We start from the raw sequence: 19,077 nt of genomic DNA, 5'->3' as shown, positions 1-19,077 counted from the left end.
CAATCGGCTTACGACTTAACATCAACCCATAGAAAAAAGACTGAAAGGATTAAATCTTGATAGATCTTGTTGGCCAACCGACATTACCATTTCCTGAAATTAATCGAATCGACAAACTTTTGACGCAACAACTGTATTATTTCAGCAGTTGTATAGTATATGGCACCATCCTGTTGAAACCTATCTCATTCAAATCAACATTTTCCAAAATTCAAACAAAAAATCACGAATCATATTGAAGCGTTCACCATGTACTGTAAAGCATTTCCTTGCTGATTTTCGAAAAAAAAACATGGCCCAGTATGCTACCACCCATAATCACACGTAACATCTCAACCCCCGTAGGGAAAGATCCCGCCTTGTGACGATTCCGGTTGCCGCACCAACCCCCTCGTTCTTATCCCTGATGGGTTTTAACGGAAGTCATCTTTTGACCCTCTAACTGATTACATAACACAGTCACCAGCCAGGACTCAGTTGGAATGCCACCGATGTAAATGCCTCGACAGACATTTACATCAGTGAGTTTTGTTTGACTCGGTCTTCGCCTTTTTTCGGACATCTTCTCTGTCCTACATCGTTGCCCTGTGAACTAACTGACCAAGTTCGCGGAATGTACGAACCTCGCGCCTAGTTCTATACTTTAAAAAAGGTGTAATTGACTGTAAATGTCTAATTAATAAGAGTCTAGTAATAAATCGCACGTAACAATGATGTTTTCGGATGTAATGGTAGCTTTTGTATCATTTGTAGATTGGAATCATCCCAAATGCGAAAATTTTGCTTGTTTACAAACCCATCAAGCCGAAAATGAGCCTTACCTGAAATTTTTTTTTAATTTTTATGAAAATTTGCATTCACTTCGAGCTGCTTTAGAGTCCAATCAGCAAACCGTCTATGTAATGGTCGCGAGACTTTAATCCTTGAGTTAGTTGAATCTTATATAGGTATCGATCTTGACACAAAACTCGCCATTTTGTTGTTGAAGAAAGATCCAATTTTTATGAACATGTGAAACCGATAAAATTCGATTTTCACGAAAACAACAATTTTACAGCAACAATATGCTCTTGCCTCCTTGAATTTTTTTGTGAATTGATGTTTCAACATCAGGTAGAAAAAATTATCTTTTTTAATCAAAACGATGAGTTATGCTTTTGTTTGGCCGATTATCTACACCATAAGTATCGCGAAGTGCAGGATAGGAAGTTGTAACCGATTTCATATAAATCGGTAATAAAGTTTTATGATCTGTAAACGTTATCGAGGCGTGTTGCGTTCCGTGATGTTTTGTCGAAAACTATTCGAAAACGAATGACGTTTGAAAAATTAAAAAATCAACGTCGCCAACAAAATCTGTCAATTTTTTGCACTTAATTTTAAAGGCCCTCCATAAATAGGAAAATATGAAAATACAAATATAAAGCATTACCGAAGTTAGTTAAACGTACAGTTATCCTTAAATGAACGTCAAATGCGTGTTTTGCTTTGTATATCGGTTATTTGGTCGTTTGGTTTCAATTAATGAACAATCTAACATTGAAATAATGAACAGGACAAAATTCCGAAATTTAATCCGTCTTAACAGCCAATAGTAATCACAAAACAAACAGGATAACAAAAAGTAGAATTTTCTGGTAGAAAACAATATATTGTCTGCAATGAAAAGTACCATTTTTTGTTTTGTAATGGTAAACCTGTATAACAACGATTATTTTTAATGAGAAATAAGAAAGATTAAAAAAAGATATCAATTCTTTAAATTACAAAATATTACGTTTTCAAAATCTATTCAATAAATTCAACGGTTTTTGATAATTTTATATTTTAATTTTGCTGAGAATAAAATTTTTCATGGAAAAATGTTTCCTGGTTGGCGTCGCAAGAGGTTTGTAAAAAGATAACGGCAAAAGAGGGGTAGGTTTATTTTTACGATAGAGCGGTGGATATGGCGGCAGTCGTAGTATCACAAACGCGGTTGCATTTCACTCCATGGTTTGTAGGCTTAAGTTCGGGGGGGGGGGGGGGAAGCTCTTGTTAATTTACGACGCAAAGCGTCACGCAGTATTACTTTCTGAATTGTTCCCCACTATCTCGACGCACCTGCCACCGCATATAACCACACGCGCGCGCGAACACACACACATAAACAAAAAAATAATTTAACATAAAACTTATGAGCAGTAACAGTGTTGTCGCAAAATATTCCCTCATTAAACTTTTACGATGTTAATTAGAATCATATCCAAGGGTTAAACATTCTTATAGTGTTTTTTTTTTCATCTTATGTCCACGCTATGATTTTTTTTATCCAGAAAAAAATTATTTTAATTCAAAGGCTATATCATAAAATCTCTCTGCTTAAAAATTATTATAAGAATATTAGATATAGTAGACTACTTGATTTTTAGAACATGGCCTTATTTTATAAAAAGCATTTTTATTGTACCTTTTTATAATTAATCAACACAACAATTCGACTTAATAGAAAGGGACTTTCTACCGTAGCCATTTTTAATAAATTAATGACCTTTGAAAAGAACTTCCTGTCAAATGTAATTAAATTAAAATTAAACGATTTTTTTTTTACAGATCCAATATTACTTTATCGATGATTTCTTAAGCTATACTAATTTTGAAATATATCTGAATTTTCGGCAACTATCTGTATTGGGGTAATTAAGTTAATTCGGGAGAAACAAAAAAAAACTACTCGATCAATCGCAACCAAATTTTTACCAATATTTCTTGGCATAACTGAGAAAGTTTTTAGATATATTTCATCTCGAAAAAAATAATACGTGTGGTAATGGAGATTTGCCGGTTGAAGCACAAACTTTAATGAACTATGAGTCTATCACTATGTGAGCAGGGTTTGAACTGAATGATTCGAATCAATCGATTGAATAATATAAAAAAAATAATGGAATTAAATATACTTTAAATAAAATAATATTAAACAAATTAAAAATATCTCTATTTAACAATAATGGGCTTCTCGTGGCGACTGAATGTGAGGTTAGAATGAGGTGAGATATGCGAGCACCGATTCCTTTCAAATTTGCGGGATACATTTTTCTTATCCCAGGGAAGTTTTTAACCCGTAGATGCCGTAGATAACCCGTAGAGGCGCTAGTTTCCTTGAAGGTATTACAAATATTCATTATTTCTTCAGCCCCAAGGAGGGTGAAGTTGTGAATTAAAGATATTAATTTAAGATTTATATATTATTAATTTTAAATATCGATTGAATGTATCATGTAATTCTTCTACAGGATTGAAAACAGGAGCATAGAGCTTGTCAGTACTGCGATGACGTGAAGATGGTGAAGTGCTCCTTCTTTGTGTGTCCCAGAGGGAGGCAGGAGATACCGCGTGGCGATTGACTCGCCGGGGAGGAGTCTCGCGGTTGATATTCTCTCCCGGTGAGGGATGGATTGCATGTGCTTGGTATTTTATAAGGGTGCTACAGCAGAAACTAATAGAGGAGGACCGTGAGGAGAACAAGAGAGGTGGGTTGAGGATGGCGATGGCACCAGCCTTCTGGGACGGGTGGCGGGGGTGCCTCGACATTGTCGTCACCAATGGCTCCGGCAGGACGCGTTCCTGTTGTCTGAGGCCGGCATAGCTATAGTGTAAATTCTAAGCTGTATATATTATTGATTGTAAATATTGAGTATAAATACTGTAAATGTGTTATGTAAATACTGTTGTGTATGAGAAGTATGCTTGTGACGCGGGTGGTGCTGAAGTTATGCTTTTACGTCAATTGCAGCACCACCCTGCGTGAGGAAGTGGGTCCCACCGCATAGGCCACATAGGGACCCAGTAATCCCAGTATGTGCGGGCTGCTGGACGTTTGGTTCAGGCAAATTTTCGCACTTCCTACAGAAAAAAAATCCTTTTACTTCATTATTATATTTCTGCCACCATGGAAAAAATAAGTCGTGAAATTTTCCTCGTCGTCAAAGATGTGTGTACTTTAGTTACCATAGTTACTATTTTCTATCTTTTGCAATTTTATTTATTTTTCAGGTTTCTGTAAAGCCTGAATACTTAAATTTTTATTTATCAGTATTATTCTCACAATCACGAGGATAACGAAAAATGCGAGGATTCAGGGGATGGAGTCCTCCGGGTAGAAGGGAATGGCAACCGAAGCGAGCTCTGCAGCCCTGGAGTAAGCCTCTTGGCCCCGAGGAGCCCCTGAGTTGGCTTCGGGGTTTGCCTGGACCCCGAGGGTCCAGGTTCTGGCTAGACGGGTCGGCAAGTGTTATATAAAGAGTCAAAAGTTTGTCCGTTTTTTCTTGCACCATGCGAGAACCGACCAACCGATTACTTTCAGTTTATAGGATACATTCGTGTAATCCCAGGAAAGGCTTTAAGCTACAGATCGAGGCCCTAGCTCCCTTGGGATTGAAGTTATGAATTAAAGATATTCAATAAAGAAACAAAAAAGGTTAATCTTTTTCTTCATTATATTTCTTTACCTTGGCAATAGAAATAAGTTATGAATTATTCGTCGTCAGAGATGTATGTACTTTAGTTACAATAAATATTACTAACCTGTCTTTTGTAAGTTAGTTTATTTTTCAGGTTTCTATAAAGCCTGAATACTTTAATTGTTACTTACCAGTATTATTCTCATAACCATGATGGTAACAAACACTGCGGGGATCCAAGTGGCGGTGCCCTCAAGCTAAAAGGGAATGGTTACTGAAGCGAGCTCTGCGGCCCTAGGGTAGGCCCCAAGGCCCCAGGATGCCCCTGAGTTGACTCCAAGGTTCGCCTGGGCTGACTTAGGCCCCGGTGGTCTTAGACAGCCGGGGATTTCTTCGCTCGCCCTACCGGCTAGTAAATTTTTAAGTGTGTGCTCAAGTAATTTAAATCAACATCTTCCGAATTTATAAGATAGTTATTTATTTAGTATCTTCACATATGTATTTAAGTTTTAAATTAATACATGGATTTTAAACAATTTTTCACTTTGTACTTCTGCTCTAATTAATTATCATAATGGATCAAGGTTTTTCCTTGATGAATCCAGATATTTTTTTTGGACAATTCCTTTAATTTTTTTTGTAGTAGCATATTTATCCTCTCCTGATGTAATTTACATAATGTATTATTATTTAACGGTCAGAATGAAATATTTTTTTTTTTTTATAATTAGAGGAATTTATGATTAAAATATTTGATAACAGAAAAATTTCCAGATTTTATGTTTTGATCACCCATAGTCAGGATAACATGTTTTCTCAATTTTGTAACTTTTACGTTCAATTTCATTTTTTTTATCACGCTTAGGGAGAATTTAGATAGTAGGATGTGCGTCTAGATTCTAACCTTCGAGAGGGTACAGTATCACTACCAGTAATACTAATACAACGGGAAACGTTGTATTAAGGTGGTTAACTAAATTAATAATCAATTAAAATACTAAAATTAATCAATAATTTGATTAATTATCATTAATTTGATTAATTTATAAATCAATAATAAAAACTAAATTAATAATCTAATTTCACGATATAATTACTAAACGGCTGATAATTTACATAAAAGAAAGTTCGTAATATCAAGAAGAGTAGATAACAGCTTCGTAAGGACTAAAAGAAAACTGAAATTTTTGGCTTTCCGATAAAGATTATTCTTTACAATTTTTTTTTATCGTAATGATTAAGGAATGACTGAAAAATGCTTCACTTAATTCGGGAAAAAACCTACGAAGAAATGAGTGAAAAGGTTAACACAAATCGAAGTACTTAAGTGGCATCACAGAATCGTTACAATAATTGAAGATGCTAAGATAAACATGAAGGTGTTTTATACCTTGCAATCCGATTCCAACTTACGATAGCTTATTTAAAAATAGTTACTTTAAATATATTTTAATATAACGGGTGTACCGCAAGAGTTGGGTTCAACTAATGAAAACGATTTGTGACTGGTTGGCCTAAAATTGACGATACTATCAGTCACATCTTTTTTTTTCGATTGCATTGAAAAATTAATAAATGTTCTTGTAGCATAATTGGAGACTATATATGAATTATATAACAAATAAATGTAAAATACCGAATTTTTATATATTATTAAAAGCATTTTTGTGTATTATTAGGCTTACCATATATCCGGAATTGCACTTTTTTAGTACTTTTCGGGGTTGCAAAAATATCTGGGATTTGAGAATTTTATGACTGGCGAGGTATTTTTAAATTTTTTTATCTATATGTTAGACATCGCGTTTTTAAACATTCTCTTACGGCATCTCTCAGCCGACCTTGGAGCAAGCGGTGACGTCCATTTTGACGGAGGCGTGGCTACCGGTCTCGCCACAATCTTTTACTTAGTCATTTGGTAACACAACAGGGGCAATGTATTTATGTTGTTTTCGTGTGTGAAGTAACTCGTCTACATGTTTTGTTATCATTTTATTTCTACTTGTTTTTGTCTCATCATTTAGCAATGGGCAAAAGAAAATGTATATTTAATGTTACCCTGCAACAGGAATACAAATTTTTGAAATTGTGTAACAATGAATGTGTTTATTGCACACTATGTACTGAAGTATTTTCTGTTGCATATAAAGGAAAAGGTTATATTGAAGACCACGTGAAAACAGCTAAACATATGAGTGTTATTAATGCTACTGCTTCGGCAAACATAAGAGGTTTTTTTTTTTTAATCAAAGATGGGAATAACAATAACAGTGATCTGGAGTGTGCTGCTAAAGAAGCGAAATTTTCATACCACACAAACTCAATTTCAAAACATCAGACTGCACATCTAAACTGGTTAAACAAAGTTATATGACTCAGAATTTTCATCTACTAAAACCAAAATCGAGGCGATTATTGTTAACGTTATTTCGCTATTTATATTTGATAACGTATTGCTTCTTTGAAAAACATTAATTATGTAACAGTAAAGATGAATAGCTTAAACAGAAGTGAAGAAAACTTATTCCGATAGTTGTAAGATATTTCAGTCTGGAGGAGGGAATTCGAGTTAAACTTTTAAATTTCGATGAAGTGTCAGTTGAAACTGCTCAAATTTTGACTTGGTATCTTTCGCACTAACAGTCATTTCGGTCGTGTGAAGAAATTGGGGAATGAAAATGTGTTCAGAAAAGTTCAAAGCGATTTTTTTTTTTTGTCTTCAGTCATTTGACTGGTTTGATGCAGCTCTCCAAGATTCCCTATCTAGTGCTAGTCGTTTCATTTCAGTATACCCTCTACATCATACATCCCCAACAATTTGTTTTACATATTCCAAACGTGGCCTGCCTACACAATTTTTTCCTTCTACCTGTCCTTCCAATATAAAAGCGACTATTCCAGGATGCCTTAGTATGTGGCCTATAAGTCTGTCTCTTCTTTTAACTATATTTTTTCAAATGCTTCTTTCTTCATCTATTTGCCGCAATACCTCTTCATTTGTCACTTTATCCACCCGTCTGTTTTTTAACATTCTCCTATAGCACCGCATTTCAAAAGCTTATAATCTTTTCTTCTCAGATACTCCGATTGTACAAGCTTCACTTCCATATAAAACGACGCTCCAAACATATACTTTCAAAAATTTTTTCCTGACATTTAAATTAATTTTTGATGTAAACAAATTATATTTCTGACTGAAGGCTCGTTTCTCTTGTGCTATTCCGCATTTTATATCGCTCCTGCTTCGTCCATCTTTAGTAATTCTACTTCCCAAATAACAAAATTCTTCTACCTCCATAATCTTTTCTCCTCCTATTTTCACATTCAGTGGTCCATCTTTGTTATTTCTACTACATTTCATTACTTTTGTTTTGTACTTGTTTATTTTCATGCAATAGTTCTTGCGTAGGACTTCATCTATTCCATTCATTGTTTCTTCTAAATCCTTTTTACTCTCGGCTAGAATTACTATATCATCAGCAAATCGTAGCATCTTTGTGGTTTATCGTAGCATCAAAGTGATTTAGGAATTGGTTGTTCAGCCCACATTGTACACAATTCAATACAAACAAAATGTGATTCTGTACCCCTGGACATAGAAGTTGTTATTATAAAAATTTATTTATATTTTCACATATATACAGTAAGAGTAACGAAACTTAAAGAGTTCTGTGAATTTGTGAAAACAGATTAAACAAAAGTATTGTCTCATAGTAGCATACGGTTCCTTAGTTGTTTACCTGCAAGAGAAAGAATTCTTTCCATTTTTGATGGCCTAAAATCGTACTTATTATCTCGTGAAAAATTCCCAAAATTATTATTTGATTTTTTTGACAATCTAGAAAGTGAACTGTTTTTGAAATTTTTATATAGTATTTTACAGTTATTTAATAATGTAGTTCTGAAATTGGAAGCTAATTCTATCACAGCAACAAAAGCATTTCAAACATATTTTGAATTAATTTGTCAACTTCAGGAGAGAAAAACCCACAAATTTATACCATCTTCTGCCAAAGAATTGCTACGCACTCTAAAAGAAAATAATGATGTTCAAGAACAAAAATTCATCTCAAGCGTAGACAATTTCTATAATTCTAATATCCAATACTTAGAGTTGTGGAGAACCGGTTTTAATAAAGTTTATAAGTTTCTGTGTATAAATTTACAAACTGAAATTGCCTGCTCTGATTTAGAAGAGAGTGCACAGGTTTTTAATGAAATTATAAAAGATTTCATAAATATTGATCACGTATTTGGTAAACGTACATTTTTGAACCAGATAATTAAAAACCAAAGGGTAGGTTGCAGTTCAAGTTGTGAAAAAGTATCAGATACTATTGAAGAGAAGTGGAAAGCAATTTTTAAGGTGTTTCAAAAGATTTTTAAGGTGTTTTAAGATATTTCATGTTGTAATATTTCTAAAATGGTTGAGTTAGCGATGTCTTTGCCTGGGACATCTGCTCCAGTTGAGAGAGTTTTTTCAATTACGGGGAACATTTGGTCTGCAGAAAGGGGTAGAATTTCAATATCTATTGTTAAACATCTGCTAAATGTTAGAATTAATTTAAAACTTTCTTGGTGTGAATTTTATGATGTAATTAAAACAAACAAACCATTTCTGAAAAAAGTCATGTATAATGAAAAATAAAACTGAATAAATAAAGTTTAATGTTTCAGTAAACTGTAAAGACTTTTAAATAATTTCAAAAATATGTCCTGGGTTGGACCCAAAAAAATATGGTAAGCCTAGTATTATTAAAAGCATCTCATTAAATAAGTACCTGTAGGATCCTCTTGTAAATTTTTGTAGTTTAAAAATTATCGATCGAAAAAATAGTACAGTGGGCGGCGTATAGCTGTGCACATTGCGTGCGAGAGAGAAAAACAGATAGAACACATGGAATAGTTAGTCATTTCTTTACGAAAACATGTCGTATAGCTCCGTATACTTACGTATAGCGGGCGGCGTATAGTATAGCTGTGCAAAGGATAGTTAATAACGTGGTAAGGCAGCCGTCAGTCTATGTGCACAATACGCCGTCCGCTATAAAATTTGAAATACCATTTAATAAAATGCATAAAACAAGAGGTTATTTATGGATCGATTGAATACGTCCTTACCGTCTTTGTTCATTCCCATGTGTAGACACTTTTTCAATCTACACGCTTGGCACTGATTTCGGTGAGCTTTGTCAACTATACAGCCACCTGTTCCAGCTTGGCATCTATAAAAAAAAAGAAATAGAACAAAATAAAAAATTAAATGTAACACCATTGTAGATGGTTTTATGATTTTTATGAATATTGCAGTAGATCTACTGAAATATTTTTATTGCAGTAAATGTTTATAATACGAAGTGTGACAGGAAAGTTTTAAGACAGGTGCCGCCAACGCTCAGTAGGAAGGATTAGATTAGCCCGCGGATATGGAAAAGGAAGTTCGTTTTATCCTTGAAGCGTCCTGAAAAGATCTCTGCGATGTCTTTGTTCGATAGAGAGTGGATTACTGGTGAGTGAAGACATATTTTCGGTTATCGGGGATGACCGCGAATCGGTCGAAGCTGACTCCGGTTCGACCGGCCGTCCACTTAAACAATCAACGAAAACATTGTGAAAGTTCGTGAATTAGTGCGCTCTCACCATCGAATTAGAAAAACGTTTGGTAAACTGAATTTAAGTTTCTACGCGGTTCAGTTAATTTTGGTTGAAGATTTGAACATGCGTCGAGCGAAATTCATCCCGAAATTGTTTCAGATCAGCAGGTAAACACTGACTTGAAGCGTCCCAAAAACAGATTAATCGGGCCGAAACTGACCATGATTTGTTAAATAGGGTAATTACAGGGAACAAATCACGGGTTTATGGATAGGACTCAGAAACAAAGGCACAATTATCGCAATGGAACGGTCAGTACGACCGAAAAAGCACGACAAAGTCGGTCGAATGTGAAGACAATGTTGGAGGTTTTCATCGAGTCTACGGTATCGTTCAACATGAATTTTCTCCTAGGGAGTAAACAGTCACCCAGGAATACTATAAAAGTGTCCTTCAGCGTTTGCGTGAATACATGCTGAAAAAAAGGTCTGCATTCTGGCGAGACAAGAATTGGATTCTTCACTGCTAATTATGCATTCTCAATCCCGGAATTTTGGCCAAATTCCAAATTCTTGTGCCTCCGCAACCCCTCAAATTCCCTTGATTTAGCCTCTACCGACTTCTACCTGTTTCTTAAATTAAAATTTTCGCTGAAAGAGAACCGATTTGACTCGATGAAGACATCCAGGAAAATACAGAGTTGGTTCTTACTTAATACTCTTAAGAAAGAAAATTTCCAGGAATGCTTCCCTAAGTCAAATCACCGTTGGAGTCGGAGTCGGTGTGTACAGTCAGAACGGGACTACTTTGAGAGAGATCCCTCAGTAGCCTGAGATCCTTAATAGCCTGTAAGTAATGCCATTTTGAAATTACAGGCCCGGTCTTAAAACTTTCTAATCAATCTCGTAAAATACAACATAAACGGAAAAAAATTTCACCTTACATAATAACTACAAGTAATTCAGTGCTACTTTTTCATTCACATCGATTTATTGTTTTAATTCTCAATCTTTGAGAAATAGGTTCAACAGACTTATAAGATTCAATTCAATAATAATGGAAAGCTATATGATGAAAGTACGATGATTTTGTCATCTAGTATTATATGATACATAAAAGTACCGTTAATTGTTGTACCCTTATAAGTCAATAAGTAGTAATACACAAAGGAAAAGGAAAAGGATACGGATAGAGAAAGTGGAATCTTGACAACTGTATCGGAAGTATCAATAGAAGAAGAAAGAAAAACGAGAAAGAAGAATGATTAATTTAATAGATAAGGTGAACATTGGAAACAACAAGACGACGAAGAAGAAGGCTTGGGGGAGAGAGAGAGAGAGAAAGAGTTAGAGAGAGAGGGTGGAAATTTGTGCATAAGAAGGAAGAATTTTCATAAGGCAGCAAGTCTACAAAAAGTTAATATCTCAGTTGATTTTTAATAAACGTTATGTTATTCTCTTTACACTTAATTTAGATCGAGTCATTACGTGGTATGGATCGTAAAAAGGTTTTTAGTTTTTTTATAGTTTTTCCTGAAAAACTATAAATCTGAAGAATACAGAACAATTAGTTTAAGTAGTCATGCATCAAAAATCTTAACTAGAATTCTATACAGAAGAGTTGCGAGGAGAGTGGAGGAAGTGTTAGGAGAAGACCAATTTGGTTTCAGGAAAAGTATAAGGACAAGGGAAGCAATTTTAGGCCTCAGATTAATAGTAGAAGGAAGATTAAAGAAAAACAAACCAACATACTTGGCGTTTATAGACCTAGAAAAGGCATTCGATAACGTAGACTGGAATAAAATGTTCAGCATTTAAAAAAAATTAGGGTTCAAATACGGAGATAGAAGAACAATTGCTAACCTGTACAGGAACCAAACAGCAACAGTAACAATTGAAGAACATGAGAAAGAAGCCGTAATAAGAAAGGGAGTCTGACAAGGATATTCCCTGTCTCCGTTACTTTTTAATCTTTACATGGAACAAGCAGTTAATGATGTTAAAGAACAATTTAGATTTGGAGTAACAGTACAAGGTGAAAGGATAAAGATGCTACGATTTGCTGATGATATAGTAATTCTAGCCGAGAGTAAAAAGGATTTAGAAGAAACAATGAACGGCATAGACGAAGTCCTACGCAAGAACTATCGCATGAAAATAAACAAGAACAAAACAAAAGTAATGAAATGTAGTAGAAATAATGTAGATGAACCACTGAATATAAAAATAGGAAGAGAAAAGATTATGGAGGTAGAAGAATTTTGTTATTTGGGAAGTAGAATTACTAAAAATGAACGAAGTGGAGCGATATAAAATGCCGAATAGCACAGCCGAAAGGAGTCTTCATTCAGAATATAATTTGTTTACATCAAAAATTAATTTAAACGTCAAGAAAACATTTTTGAAAGTATATGTTTGGAGTGTCGCTTTATATGGAAGTTAAACTTGGACGATCGGCGTACTTGAGAAGAAAAGATTAGAAGCTTTTGAAATGTGGTGCTGTAGGAAATTGTTAAAAATCAGACGGCTGGATAAAGTGACAAATGAAAAGGTGTTGCGGCAAATAGATGAAGAAAGAAGCATTTGGAAAAATATAGTTAAAAGAAGAGACAGACTTATAGGCCAGATACTAAGACATCCTGGAATAGTCGCTTTAATATTGGAAGGACAGGTAGAAGGGAAAAATTGTGTAGGCAGGCCACGTTTGGAATATGTAAAACAAATTGTTGGGGATGTATGATGTAGAGGGTATACTGAAATGAAACGACTATCACTAGATAGGGAATCTTGGAGAGCTGCATCAAACCAGTCAAATGACTGAAGATAAAAAAAAAAAATTCCTGAAAAAAGTCTTGTAGAAAAAGTGAGAATTTTTTTATCGGTACAAATGGGCTATTATTAATCTTAAAAGATTTACTGAAATAAGGCTGTGAGAGAATAAAACCACCATCCGTCACTTACTTTGTACCGAAATGTATTGGATACCAATAATCTGATTGGTGTCCTAAAAATTACCATTAATTGTTAATGATCCTGGTCAATGTATTGATAAGTTTTTTACAACTATACAACCTTATCATTTTATTAGAATTTTATGAAAATTGGTGTGATGATAGTCATCATTTTTTTTAATAGTTATCATTTTTTAAATGGCGAAAAAATAATCTATTTGAAAATGATGAGTACATTTGTTGTAACACTATCACCAAAATGGCTAGATCGATTTTCATAAATAATTATTAAACTGCTCGTCTCATTTCTAGGAGTTACATTACGACTTAAAAAAATGTAAGATTCTTACAGTAACTGTAGTTAGAATTCTGCCATTAGAAGTTACACGAATATCAATAGAATTAATTTCCTTCCCTTATATTAGTATTTTATGAAACTTTCAAATGTCTGTTCTTCCGGAACAAATCTTTAACCAATTTTTTTAGTCGCTTCAAATTTTCTAATCGACTTGAAATTTTAGCATTTGCAGTGACAATGTGATTGTCAGACAATAAGATTAATTAACTGATAAGTAGTAAAAATTATAATAAAATGGAACACGCATAATAAAAATTTGCATTTTTATTATCCTCTCTTTTTCTGTTTTAGCCTCCGAAACTATCGTAAGGTATTACTTCAGAGGATGATATGTATGAATATAAATGATGTGTTGTCTTGTACAGTTTCAAATCGACCGTTCCTGTGATGTGTGATTAATTGAAACCGAACCACCAAAGAACACCGGTATCGAAGTTCTAATATTCAAATCCGTGTAAAAGTAACTGCCTTTGATAGGCAGTTACTTTTATACTTATTATTTCTTGCTAGGCAGTAACTTTTGCTAGGCTATCTTAGACCTTTCGACTTCAAAATCAGCTTATTTGCGATGACAAGTTCACCACCACTGGACCAACCAGTGGAAATGTTATGTCTTACAGTCATATGTTGACTATGACTATAATAAGAAACTGAATTTTGTTTAGATTCTTCATAGATACGTTTACCTAAAAAATAGCATTCTCAATCGAATATAATGAAAAAATCTTCTTTCTTTGCCATATCCAAGGATTCAATCAAACAACCCTTAAAATTGACGAAAATACGCTACTAACTGTTGGCATTTCTGCTAAAACAAAACTGCAAAGAATGATAAATCATCAACTGACACAAGCAGGCTTCACGTTGATTACCGACTGTCAAACTTCAATACGAGTATATGTATAAAAAAAGAACATAATTGCTAAAGTGAAAAAGTAGAAAATTAAAAATAAATTAAGGGCTGTTTTAGTTAAAAATCTATTAAAAATGAAAAATGTGTATAAAACAGCTTTTTCTAAAAGAACGGTTTTAGGTAAAATACATCAGAAGTTACAATTTTTTTTTTTCATTAACAATATCTCGGTCTTAATGTGACTAAATACAAAAGGACTGATCGCTCATCGTTACAAATAGGCTTAGTAGTACAAAAAATATCAGAACAATTATTTAAATACTTATTTTTACTTTTACTCAAATAAAAAAAATTTTTAGTTAAAAACGTATATGAAAAAATCTTATATGGACACCACATGACTTACTTGTACGCCTGTTGAATTACATATACACATAATTTTTTTTTAAAGAAAAGTACATAAAATTTTATTTCATTAATAACTTCTTATATTTTTTTATTTTTTTTTATTTTTGAATTCTTATTTATCGTAAAAGGTTTTACAATCAGTATTTATAATTATGAATAAATCAACATATTTAAATTTTTAAAAAAACAAAAAAAAATTAAAAAAGGAGATGAAGTCGGATTCAAACCGATATGCCTTCCCCTTGTAAGATCCAACTATTTCATTAATTAAAATTTTATTTGGCTATAACTCTGGAACCGATGAAAATAAGTAACCACTTATGATATATCGTTGAAAAGCTCCCAATGAGGGCTTATTACTGCAGTTAAGAAAACGTCTAAAATCCAAATGTTTTTTTGGATTTTGGACTTTTTTGGACACTTTTGGTTCAGTTGATTGCATTCAAAAGGGGAGGTTCACAACTAGATGTTACAACAGTCCTAAATCCAAAATTTCAACATCCTACGCCTAATCGTTTTTGAGTTATGCGACATATATACACGTACTTACAGACGTCACGCCGAAACTAATCAAAATGGATTCGGGGATAGTCCAAATGGATATTTTCGTTGAAATCTGAAACCCGATATCTTTCGCCATCACAATACTTCCTTTGATTGTACAAATTGAAAGTGCATATCCCACAGTTTCAAATACCGGCCGCCAGATTGCAATACTAATAGTTTTTTCCTCAACTCCTCCAGGTCACACCAAACTGGTAGGTTCCACCTGAAGGAGTGTCTGGTTACTCTAATGAGCCTCCCCACCTACCGGCTGTATATCCGGCATGGTAGGTCGACTCACCGGTCAGCTCTTTAATACTAGCAGAACTGCAACGTATCCTAACTTCAATCGTAAACAATATGGCGTATATGCAATACAACACTGGTGTTTTGTGTTTTACAATTTAGAAAGCCGGAGTACTTAATAATATTTCAGCGTGCGTTTTGGCAACGTTTCAAGATTAATTTATCATATTAAATATATTTGTCACTAGTGTAAACGATTTAAAAAATCGAGGTTTTAAGTAAGGGATAAAGCCAGGGCGACAGGCATTTCGGAGAAAAATGAACAACTAATTCAAGAGGCTTTTCAGTGAAGTCCGAGAAAGTCCACTTGTCACCCTAGCAGAGAACTTACGATCCCTTATATAACTTTTGGCTTATGTTAAGACGACGCTTGCATTTTAGGCCGCGCCAATTACATCCGGTACTAGCTCTTCGAGTAAGTAACAAAAAAAAAGTAAAGATTTCTGTAATACGCTCTTAATTGATATAAAAAGCAATAGATTCACTGATGGATTGGTTTTAGTGATAAAGCGACATTTCATTTAACCGGTAAAGTTTCATATTAGAAAGTTTGCATATGAAGATTTGAGAATCCACAAGAAATTGTACAGCAGGAGCGAAATTCACCAAGAGTTAATGTTTTGTGTCCGGTTTCGTTTACAAAAATTGATGGCCCTTCTTTATTTTTTGAAAGAAACACAGTAATAGAGCATTCTTATTTTGAGATGCTGCAGGTCTGGCTTTTTCCACAAGTAAACGAAGACTGAAGAATTAATTTTTCAACAACTATCGAAATCATACGTCTCTAAGTGAAACATCGCCTCGATGCTGTATAGGACATACGGGTCCCTAAGACTTGGTACCACGTTCTTGGTCCCCTAGACCCACGGACATTACACCTTGTGCCTTTTTTATATGAGGTTACGTGAAACAAAGTATTTATGTTCCACCATAACTTACTGTTTGTATGATATGAAAAACAGAATCACAGCTGTAACAGAAAACTACGAGGGTAAGTCAATTATTATCCGCAATTTAGTTATATTTTTGTTTATGTTGGTAGTACTGTCGTGTTGCGTAGATGACGCATGCGTGGTTTAATTGTTGTTATATCTATGCAGGTTTGATGCTGCTAGGTTAGTTCCATTATCGCTGCCCTGCAGTTAACCATGACTGCTCCGCTTTCTGTTTGCACCAAAGAAGAGCAACGTTCAATGATCCGTTTTTTGTGGTCGGAAGGTGTATCAGGGGCCGAAATTCATCAAAGATTTTCGGTACAGTATGGAAACAGTGTGTTGCCGCAATGCAGTGTCTACGAATGGATTGAAAATTCAAAAACGTTCGCACAAGTGTTACACACACGAAAGTGCCGGACGACCGTTTACCGTCACAAATGAGGAAAACATTGAGCGTGCACGTGGCACGGTTTTCTTAGACAGACTAGTAACTATCGATGAAGTGGCACATCGTCTGCAAATTAGTCACGGTTCTGCCTACTAAATCATCCAAAACAGACTTGGGTTTCATAAAGTTTGTGCAAGATGGTCCCAAAACAACACACACAGCTGAATAAACAAACGAGCTTGGACATCTGTCAAAAACATTTAGATCGCTACGGTAACGAACGGGACATCTTCTTAGACAGCATCATCACTGGTGACGAAATACGGATCCATCGTTACGAACCGGTGAATAAACGGCAGAGTATGGAATGGAAACGTCCAAATTCGCTCTGCAAAAAAAAGTTCAAGACCCAACCGTCCGCAGGAAAACTGATGCTTACGGTTTTTTGGACTCAGAAGGCCTAGTACTGGAACATTATGAGGAAAGGGGCACGACAATAAACAGTGCGTGTTACAGTGAGACGCTTACTGTCAAGCTGAAGCCTTCAATTCGAAGCAAACGCCGAGGACTGCTGTCGAAAGGTGTTGTGTTGTTGCACGTCAATGCCCGTCCACATACTGCTGCCCACACTGCTGAAACGCTCCAGAAACTCTACTTTGAAGTACTGGCTCATCCTTCGTATAGTCCTGATCTTGCCCCTTCTGACTACCACTTGTTTGGTCCACTCAAAGAGGCATTAAGGGGTCGTCGATTTACCTCGGACGAAACTGTGAAAGCGATGCATTCCTGGCTCGCAGCTCAACCGAAAACCTTCTTTTATGAGGGCATCAGGAAGCTTGTGCAACGATGGATTAAGTGCGCTGAAATGCAAGGGGACTATGTTGAAAAATGATGTACATGTAAGTTTCCTATTTGTATTGCAATAAAATTTATAATTACATTGCGGATAATAATTGACTTACCCTCGTATCATGCAACGCGTTGCGAAAGAATTCATGTATCTTCTTGATATTATCCGTGTAGCACATGCAAAGCTTACAGAAAATTTATGATTTGGTAAGTGAAATTTTAAACATTTTTGAATAGTATGTGATTTGTCTGTAATTGTAACGGATTTTTATTATGAAATATATCTGTTTGAAATCGAATCATTCTTTTCGATACACTCTGTATATATCTTAGCGATCTATCTTACCGAATTAGTTATTTATTATCTAATTATTTCTTTGTTTTTTTATTTTATTTTATTGTCGACAAATCGTAAATTAAAAGGTGGAATAAAACAAGCGAAAATGTAGTCGAAGATGAGAATATATTCATGCGATTAAGTATGCATTTAATTACTTCCCTACGAGTATATCAAAAGAAGAGATTTATACGAGAGAAAAAAAAAGAAAAAAGTAGAAAAGAAATTACAAGTCTACTTTAAGAGATGTTCTTATGGTATCCGAAAGAAAATAAAAAAGAGGAAGTAACGTAGTTTGTACTCTCTCTGTCTATCTTCCCCTAGCTATTTGTGACTTTTTTATTTATCTGTGTATATGTGTGTGTATTTTCCCTAGGGTACTGAATCGATATAAAAGCAGCCACGATCGGATCGGTCGATCAGAAGACGGGATATGGCGGAAAGGATCCCAGGGGATCGTCTCTCATGAACTTATTTTCGAAGTGGGATCAACTGGAGATCGCTTGCATTCCGCTAGTTTTTGATTGGGCGGGGAATTGAACCGTCACCGAGATTGATTCCTAAGCTCCCCACTTTACTTTGCCCCGTACTAAGCCTTCGGTTCGTTCTTTCTTTCGTTCCCTAAGCGTTCGAATCGACGTCGGCTTCGCATTTTCTCGTTTTGACAAAGAATCACCGCTCTTATCTATTCTATTTTACTTTTTTTCCAATTTAAAAACTCTCTTTACTCATTTCAGTTGAGACTTTTTTTTTAAAGTTAAATAATGAAAGGTATACGGATAGCATTTACCGACAGTAGTAAATCCAAAGATGATATCATTGTCGAATATATTGAAGTTACCTTATAAATACACGGTAGCAAATCCTGTTTGTTTTTTAAATTTATTTTTTGTTAAAAAGTAAATAATAAAAAAAACAAAGAATCAAATTAATACTAATAAAACAAATTTTTTTTATTACTAAAATTAATAATAAAAATATTTATTTTTTTATTAAAAATAGGTCGATATATTTTTTAAAGAAATGTATTTATTTTAACTTTTTAAACATTAATTCAACCGCCAAAGAAAAAAATAAACAATTTCATTGTAAAAGTATGAGTGAATTGCCATA

The 19,077-nt window shown here is 34.5% G+C and overlaps 1 protein-coding gene across 1 annotated transcript in view; it reads right to left on the bottom strand.

The window, feature by feature from the left end:
• LOC142320795 (photoreceptor-specific nuclear receptor-like) overlaps positions 1–19,077 on the bottom strand; it is a 229,045-nt gene that overhangs the window by 63,531 nt on the left and 146,437 nt on the right. Inside the window, exon 3 of the mRNA XM_075358774.1 lies at positions 9,564–9,667. Within this exon, the coding sequence (XP_075214889.1) occupies positions 9,564–9,667 (104 nt within the window). The remainder of the gene's footprint in view (positions 1–9,563; positions 9,668–19,077) is intronic.

The sequence above is a fragment of the Lycorma delicatula genome, chromosome 3, assembly GCF_047948215.1.
Source record: "Lycorma delicatula isolate Av1 chromosome 3, ASM4794821v1, whole genome shotgun sequence".
NCBI classification, from domain to species: domain Eukaryota; kingdom Metazoa; phylum Arthropoda; class Insecta; order Hemiptera; family Fulgoridae; genus Lycorma; species Lycorma delicatula.
This window is presented reverse-complemented; position numbering and strand designations above follow the sequence as displayed.